The sequence below is a fragment of the Garra rufa genome, chromosome 3 (genome assembly GCF_049309525.1).
Source record: "Garra rufa chromosome 3, GarRuf1.0, whole genome shotgun sequence".
NCBI lineage: Eukaryota > Metazoa > Chordata > Actinopteri > Cypriniformes > Cyprinidae > Garra > Garra rufa.
In genome coordinates, this window is record NC_133363.1 from 16,101,230 (window position 1) to 16,110,424 (window position 9,195).

The 9,195-nt window shown below is 39.5% G+C and overlaps 1 protein-coding gene across 1 annotated transcript; it reads right to left on the bottom strand.

The window, feature by feature from the left end:
- Positions 1 to 427: 427 nt before the first annotated feature.
- On the bottom strand, positions 428 to 2,105 carry LOC141331509 (zona pellucida sperm-binding protein 4-like). The gene is made up of 8 exons (XM_073836568.1): positions 1,863 to 2,105; positions 1,600 to 1,787; positions 1,429 to 1,526; positions 1,199 to 1,356; positions 938 to 1,130; positions 718 to 865; positions 570 to 642; positions 428 to 501 (listed from the first exon to the last, which is right to left on the bottom strand). Exons 1-8 carry the CDS (start codon positions 2,089 to 2,091, stop codon positions 428 to 430), a joined length of 1,161 nt encoding a protein of 386 aa, XP_073692669.1. The 5' UTR covers positions 2,092 to 2,105.
- Positions 2,106 to 9,195: the final 7,090 nt, after the last annotated feature.

Consider the following 9,195-nt stretch of genomic DNA (forward strand, 5'->3'; position numbering starts at 1 on the left):
GTATTAGGCTATCTCAATTTAGATGCATATGTAAATGTTAAAAATATGATTGGTTCATTAACTTCAGTTTGAAGTATAAAAACGCCTAACGTTAATTCTATATTATATGTAGGCTACTTCTATTAATAAAAACATGAAATTCATCATCTTTATTCATGACACCCCCCCTCCGTCCCGAATGTCAACCAATCTCATCTGGTCACCCTAACTGAACCAGATCTTAAGGGAAGGGTGTCTAGAAGACCTTTTGAGAACACAAATTTTGTGAACCAAAACAGGCCCAATGGTTGATGCACCAAATGACTGAAGGTAGATTTGGAATCACAATTGATCTTAACATAGCAAATAAACGAGCAACTTTAGGTAGCTTGGCATGAAACTCTGAGACAGTGTAAGGTTCTACATGGTTTATTAAAAGACAACTCAATCATACAACCAATCTCACTTCTCCACTAGAAACAGTTTGTCCAATAGTGGAGGTCCTCACAGCAACATCTCTTCCTAAAAAGGAGAAAAAAGTAGTGAGAAAGGCCACAAATCAAGTGGAAATAGTTACTGCGTGCACTTACTCTTCCTGCCACAGCTTTGCTCACAGGAGCCAGAAGAGGGATGGCACACCGCTGTACTGCAATGGATGAAGATCTGAAAGAGAAAAGGGTTAAGCCACAGAATCCATTAAGAGTAATATTAGGGGTTCAGGAAGAGCTGAGAGCATACGGTTTCCTGCAGAGGAGCCAGTGATGCTGGATCAACAAACGTGAACATCTTGACAACGAAGCGCTTGTAGTGGGTTGGGAACTGAAGACCAGACGCTCTAGTCACTGGAACCAGTGCGGTCAGGTAACGGTCATCATAGTAAGGGCATCTGAAGAGGAAAGAGGCAGTTAGAGAGTTCCTCACAGCAGACTAGCTGGATAAAGACTGTCGGTAGACTCACCCATCAATCAGAAGATCCCACTGGGGTAGACTGAGTGGACTGGGGGTTGATGTCGCCCAACAACGTCCCAGCATCAGGACAAGGTTGGGGTCAGTCCTCTCCAGAATGCGCACCTCAACATACACAGGCTCTCGCAGGACTTTCGTGACGGGATAATCAGCAGCACCGTAGTAGGACGTGTAGGCCTCATCCCCTGAGGAACACTGGGGTTTAACCACAGTCCACTGCAACCTGGACTTTAAGACTGAAGACAAGTCTTACCTTCTGCGCAACCTTTGGTGACACATTGGCCATTCGCCAGTCTAAGCTCCACTCTGAGAGGTCCAGGAGCAGCTACTGGTGGAGGTGCAGGAACACTGTTGACCTCCACAACCAGAGCTTCCACAGCAGTACCAGAGTACCTACACTGGAAGAGAAGCCTGGACAACAAACGGTCAACTTGTAGAGTTTGTCAGAGATGGTACTTAAGATAAAGGGTATGAGTCACCTACTCAAAATGGCTGTCTCTTGTGATGGAACCAAACGGACCAACGCCTACTTCATACGAGGAGGTCATTCTGTTTTCATACACCACATATCCACTGTCCTCCTGCAAATATGAACACTGTTGGCATCCAGCCCATCATAAGCCATGCAGAATAAAGCCAGAAGCATCTCCTCACCATCATGCTCGTGCCACATGCGGTGACAGGGAACTGGTATATAGCAAAGAAAGGTGTAGAGTCCACAGGAGCGCAAGGTGGTTCACTTCCACCCACTAGACGGACCGAATCCAGACTCAGTCGAGGCAGCGTAACATCTCTAGCCACCACTACCACAAACTGACCATCTCTAATACACTGGACAGTCACTGGAATGACATACAAGAGTAGATTAATGTGGGTAACAAACATTAACCAAATTTCATCAGATTCCAAACTCTCACCTGCTTTCCCATAGTAACACTGTTGTCCGTTAAAGCAGCAGTTGATAGCCTCACACTCAGCACCACTGATACCAGGTTGTCCACATTGGATCTGCTCATAATCAGCTACAGCACATTTGTCAACAGGCTCAGCCTTCACTGGCTGCTGAAGCTGAAACTTCTGAGGAACCTGCTGAGCAGATTGTTGTTGAGCTGACTGTTTAAACTGATGGTCAGACGGCTGGAACATCAGAGCTTGAGGATTCTGAGCTGGAAAACCCATTTGAGGAAGAGCACTGCAAAAAGAACAAGCCAAAACACACAGTGTTTGGAAATAACATAAATGCCACTTTCCTGCCATTACTAAACAACTGAGCATAGTTTCAGGAGGCCTTGGACTGCTATTTATACTCTGCAAATGAATAGTCGTTATCAACCACACCCCCTTTAATCAAGAACAATTACAGCTGCTCTGACTAATTAACTTTATCTTCACATTTGATTGGATGTTCTTGAACAACAGTGGCTGCATCTTACTTGGTATTTTTGTCTTGATTCTAGTGAAAATTTCTACAAATTCCTAAGTTAAGATGCATTTAAAATGCATCTTGATTTAAAAATATTTTACTTACCCCATTGCCAGATAATTTTAACTGTTTCCAGGGAGAAAAAACTAAATTAAGTGCATTTTGCAAAAAACAAGATTAAATATCTTAAATACATCTTACGGGCAAAAACGCTGTTTTTTCATGCAGCTGTGAAGTTTGAGATTTAGGCCTTTGTGTTTTTTCAGAAAACAGCCAAACTTCACTGATAAGTGTTTCTTTTATAGCACTTTATCTATTTGTATCAATAGATTTCAATTACAATACATATTTTTAAGGCCAAGAGTTTTTTTCTCCTACACTGAGCCATAAATCTCCACTTCAGCAGCACTTACACACACCACACTTTACATTTGTATTCTGTCTATATCCTGAAGGTTTTTACAGAGGGATTTGTTCATATTAGCTTGATTTTATACAACATTTTCTCCCCAAAATGGTAAGAAATACATGTTTTTTGTCTGTTCAAAGTTTTTTCCTGAATTATGGAGTGATGAAATGATATACCCCAAATTCCCTCTGTAAAAGCATTTGACACTGTCAAAAAATTAAACAAGAATTTTGAAACTGACTTCATCCAGTGTTTAGATTTCTGGACTAGAAATGTATGCAAATAAACACATATTTCATATTATCAATGTAATCGATCAACTGGGTCAGTAAGGCGATAACTATTAGTTGTCTTTTTTACCCTATTCACTGGCAGTGTCTCGCCTTAATCGCCTTTTTTTTCTTTTTTAAAAGATAGCCATCTCATGGGGGGTGGTGCAGATATAGGCCCCGTTTACACGAAGGGAAAACGCAGATATTTCCCTGCGGTTTGGCCTCTCATTTACACGAAAACCCCGTTTTTATCACAGAAAACGATTATTTCTAAAAACTCCGGCCAAAGTGGATAAATTTGAAAACACCGTTTTCAAGTTGTAGTGTGGACTGTGAAAACGGAGGCTTTTGAAAACGATGACGCATATTTAGTCATGTGACGCATATTGTACCAATAGATATCTATGTTTACAGCAGTAATTGTGCCTGTGCTTTTCACTGTCACACTGCTGCTAAAGAGATTTACCTTTTACCCTCTTCAAATTGCAGTCCTAAAATGACAGAAAATTTACTTTTGCTGTCCTGAAAAAACATGACGACAACTGCTTTTCAGATAAAATATGAATGAGCGTGAAATAGACACGTCAGTGGAGGATGAGATATTTCCGTAAATTATCCCGCCAGAAGAATTGCGTGAAAACTTATTACGTCTGTATACTTTTGGAGGCTTTACGCATGCGCAGTAAGGCGAATTTGATGTTTTCCTACGTTTCAGTGTGGATGAGAAACTTTTGGAAAATGCTTGGAAACGCTGGTGTGGATGGAGAGCGTTTTAAAATGAAAACTCCGTTTTCAAATGTATCCGGATTAATGTAAACGTAGCAGTAGCCTACATACCACTGCAATTTCCAACAGAAATGAACACTAGAGGCAGTAAAACAGCACTTGTAATCGTTTTCATACACATGTATGATTACTACGGAGCCCCTTACTACGGAGCCCCTTACGTCACCTGTAGAAGAAAAATAATTAATCCGTGGGGACGGTTTTGCAATTCGTTCCCTCAGTTTATAAACCGTACTCACGAATTCTTAAACCGTTCCCTCGGTTTAACAAACCGTGCCCACGAATTTCCAATCCGTGCGCTCAGATTTTGTAAACCGTACCCTCGGATTTTGAATCCGTACCCACAAATTCATAATCCGTGCGCACACTTTCGCAGTCCGTTCCCACAGTTTGTAAACTGCTCTCACGGATTTGTGGCCCCGCCCCCAAATTCAACCAGGACACCTGTTTAGGTGCCGGATGCATTGTATTGTACGGAGCCCCTTACGTCACCTGTAGAAGAAAAATAATTAATCTGTGGGGACGGTTTTGCAATTCGTTCCCTCAGTTTATAAACCGTTCTCACGAATTCTTAAATTGTTCCCTCAGTTTAACAATTCGTGCCCACGGATTAACAAACCGTGCCCACGAATTTTGTTCCTGACGCGGAGACGGCTGCGCTCTCTGTTCCTGACGCGGAGGCGGCTGCGCTGTCTGTTCCTGACGAGGAGGCGACCGCGCTCTCTGTTCCTGACGCGGAGGCGACCGCGCTCTCTGTTCCTGACGCGGAGGCGATCGCGCCCTCTGTTCCTGACGCGGCTGTGAACGCGCTCTCTGTTCAGGACGCGGCCATGACCGCTATCTCTACGCCTGACGCGGAGGCGACTGCGCTCCCTGTTCCGGACGCGGAGACAACCGCGCCCTCTGTTCCTGACGCGGCTGTGAATGCGCTCTCTGTTCCGGACGCGGCCATGACCGCTATCTCTGCGCCTGACGCGGCGGTGACTTTGGGAACGTCTGGGAGCCGTTCCGTAGGGAGGGGGTACTTTCATGATCGGGGCTGTGGGTCTCCCCTCAGCCTCCTGAGGTCGCTGTTCACACTGCACTTTCTGATTGCATTCACCTGTCCTTGTCATTAACACTGATTCACTCACATCTGTTCACTATTATCTGGTCTTTAAAAACTCTCACCTTTCACTCCTGCTTCATGGTTGCATTGTCTTTTGTCCTGGATGTTATTTTGTGTGTTCCTGATTCCTAGCCTTGACCGTGTTCCCTGTTTTGTTTATTTTAGTATTCAGTTTATGTTTAGTTGTGCCGTGTTGGCCTTTTGTTTGTTTAGTTTTGTTATTATCATTAAAAAATCACTTACCTGCACCTGGACCCAGACCTCCTTTCTCGAACGTGACACAACGCCCTTCAGCCATGATTTATTCACGATACAGCACGGCCTCTCGTACCTTATTGCTTAAATATATTTGGGACTAGTCGAAACGGAATTAGATATCTATATATGACGCGTCTTTTAAAGATATCTATAACATCATTACAGATATCTTAAATTGAGTTTTGACTAGTCAAAATATGTTTACAGATATCTTAAATCCGATTTCTTACTAGTGCAATTATATTTGCAGATATCTCTAATTGTCATTCTGACTAGTCAAATTATAATTATCACTCGTCAAATTCTTCCTATCTTTAAATATACTTATGGATAGTCTGAACAAAGGTTTAAATGCTAAAACGGCTTGCGATACGCCCACGGAACGTTGGCTAAACGTCTGATGCATATGGTACACTTAACTGGAAACACTTCAGGAATGTCGAAGTCGTCATCTGATTAGTTGAATTTGACCGGATTTCCGGGAGACGCGAGGGTCCTCCGGGCGCAGACAATATGTGCGTTTTTCTTAAATAAATTCCTGTATGGAATCAATCTTTATATCGAATATCTAATATTCAAACAAAACATTATTGATGAAAATGAAGATTAGGCGATATGGTAAATATATATTCTTATTGTATAAGAGTAAAGTTTGGGGGGGAAAAAACTGGTCAACCAGAGGCCGTTTTTTTAATGGATGCTGTGAGAGGCTTCACTACACTGAATAAACTGCTTATATTTGTAAAAAATGTCCTATAGCTAACTACAAAACCAAGATGCAAATAATAAACGTCATATTGCATTACATTAAAGTAACTCACATACTTGATATGATCAACAAAAAAAGCAAAACGATTGTAGCCTATAGAATAAATGATAGGGTAATTTTTTTTCTTTTATTTATTTATCTTATGTAGTTTCATTTCTTCTTTTTCTTTATTCCTTTTTCTGTGTATGTTTCCGACTTGACTGCCGTCTCTTTACTCCTCCCCCGACTGCAAGCGGCTGCTCTCGCCAGCCGGCGGCAGGCTAGTGTAGTGTTTGTTCATGCAATAATACATAAATTATCTCATGTATATGCTTGTTTAAAACGAGGGATTAAAAACAAATTCCAAGTAAAAACTCTATTTTTTCTTTACATTTCCAGACAGCGAAACGAACGAAATTAAACATTACTTAATAAATTCAAGGCACTATAATTTCCTTATTCATTTGATACAACTAGTATAGCTATAGACTATTAATATATATATAAAATAATAATATTTTGTCATATTCGTGATTCCTGAATTTATATATGAAAACTTCGTTTTGAAGTGCATTCGTTATGTTTGTATAAGAAAATTCGTTAACCTAGACTATTAAGTTGATTTAATATTCTTGATAGTTTTTATAAGAAGTTAAATGTTAAGTAATTAGCTTGTAGTGTATATATATTAAGGGCTAATCTTTTCCTTAACTTTTATTACACTGTAGATCGACATAAAATAATTCTTGATTATATTTAACATCGGAGAATCACTGACATAATTTAGAGTAGGCTACTTCGGGTCAGGAAGCGGGTCGGGGTCAAATATTTTCTTTTTTATTTATTTATTTATTTGCGGTCCGAGTTGCGGGCGGGTTAGTTGAAAACTTCGGTCGGGTTCAGGTTGTTTATACATTGACCCGCGCATCACTGATAGCCATTAAAGAAGGAACTATACCAGTCAAAATATCATTAAGCACACTCTTTGTCAGAACCATGTCTATGTCTTGTCCTGTTCTGTTCTGTTTCCCTAGTGTTTTTTCCCCTATGTTTCTAGCTATATTGGTTTAGTCCTTGTCTCCCCCTTTTGATTATGTTTAGTTAGTTCATTCATGCCCATATTTGTATTTCCCCCTTGTTATCTTGTTATCTTGTTAGTGACCACGCCCCCGTTTCAGTGTATTTAAGAGTCTGTGTGTGCACTCCCCATTTGTCCGTCAATGCATTCTGTTACCTCTGTTTGCTTGTGTTCATGTGCTCATCTTTTACTCCCGGTTTTTGTTTGTTTGTATTAGTTACAGTGTTTTATTTAATAAACTATTTACGTTTTCATTTACTCCGGTTCTCCTCATCATTCTCCACTCCTCAACCCCGCCTGGATCGTGACACTCTTTTCTTTCTTTTTTTGACATCTGACAAGATTTTATTTTATTTATTTTTTATTGGTGTTATTATTTTTCCATTTTCACTTGAATGTGTACTGGTATTTCAAGTATTTTACATACCTTATTGTATTGTAACTTTAGGATTAAAATGACATAGAGACATATTTTTAAAATGACACAAATGATATATTTTTGCTTCCACTCAACAATAAATATGACCTGAATAAAATGGCTTCATTTGTATATACACTCACTGAAAATAATACTTGACAAAGATATTATGCTTTTAATCCATTCAATTTGTTAAAACGCTCTAAAGTTATGCAATTTAAAACTTTAAAATTTTAACATTTTGCATGTGTGTAGAGAGCATCACATCACAACTTAAGCATCACATTTGTGTAAATTATTATTTATCAATTTTTAATTATTAATATTCATCACTACTAGTACACAGGTTAGAATATCATCACAATACAATATTGTCCCTTTAAACCAGTGCATGCGTATTATATTCAGAGATCGCTACTGGCCATGTGTCTATGACATCGGCAAAACAAACCACTGCGCACACGCCTAACAACGTCCAGTATCAAAAAAGATACAATTAAAGAATATTTTATCATTATCCTACTATTACTGCTTGCAAAATTTCATATTCACTGCTGCAAATTCACTCAACAAAATCCTTTATTATTTTTAAAACAGTATATCCAAACTATTTCATTATCCAAAAATCTTAAACTGTCAATTTGTTTAATCTTTTTAATTTATATTGTTAAAGGTTTTGTTTTGTATTTATTTTATTATTTTGAAATTGTATTATATGCATGTATAATGCTGACATTTTTGTACTTTTGTGCTTTGTACCTTGGCAAAAAAACAAAACAAAACAAAAAAAACGTCCAGTACATATTGCATAGATATATATATATATACGACGTATTGGACCTGATCCAGCTACGTCATCGCGCTGCAACCTGCAGCGAGGACCTCTTGGCCGAATTTGAGCAACTGCAGCGCCTGACGGTCACCGTGATTTTGCCAAGTAGGATGTGATCCTGGATTAACATGCTTTGTTGATCCTGGATCAACATTTTAATCATTATGGTGGATTGAAGAAGCCAGCCCGAGAGAAGCTCTTATCTGTTCTGACTCTGCAGCAGCCCTGGAAACTTTAAGAGCAGGAAAATCTGAAGCTCGCCCTGATATTGTAAATGACATATTAAGTGTTTTCTTTAGAGTTGGGTTTGCTTGCAATATCAGTTTCTGTTGGGTGCCTGGGCATGCTGGGGTGTTAGGGAATGAGCAAGCAGACTACATAGCAAAAGACAGCCTAGGAAGAGAAATAGATATTCATATACCCTTGGGGAGGGTGGAACTGAGGGAAAGGGTTAAAGAATGCCTAATAAAAGAATGGCAGAAAGGATGGGAAAGGAAATCAAGGGTAGACACTATTTTTCTATTCAACCAAAAGTTAGGTAAACATGTTTTTGTACCTTTGCGTCACGTAGGGACTCAGTTAAATTGTGCAGATTGAGGGTGGGACATTGTGGGTTAAATCATTTTTTGCATATAATAGGAAAGCACATTTCTGGTCTATGTGAATGTGGGAATATGGAAACAATAGGCCATGTTTTTTTTAGAATGCAGGAAGTATAATGTAGAAAGGAGAACACTTTTTTGTAAATTGGCAGAACTTGGACTGTTACTTCTTTATTTGGACACAGTGACAAGCATAAACAGATCTCTGATGCAGTCATCCAGTTCTTGCATGATACTGGACTGTATATAAGAATTTAGTTTAAGTTGACCTGTGGAGGGCAGTAATACGCCTAGTAGCGTCTACACCATAGACATA

What these genes read in the sequence shown, in the direction of transcription:
- LOC141331509 (XM_073836568.1), bottom strand. Translation starts at nt 2,091, where the DNA reads ATGTTCCAGCCGTCTGACCATCAGTTTAAACAGTCAGCTCAACAACAA. An exon ending in GTGTTACTATGGGAAAGCAG is followed by an intron (nt 1,788 to 1,862) that starts GTGAGAGTTTGG and finishes ATGTCATTCCAG; the next exon opens with TGACTGTCCAGTGTATTAGA. An exon ending in ACAAGAGACAGCCATTTTGA is followed by an intron (nt 1,357 to 1,428) that starts GTAGGTGACTCA and finishes TTTGTTGTCCAG; the next exon opens with GCTTCTCTTCCAGTGTAGGT.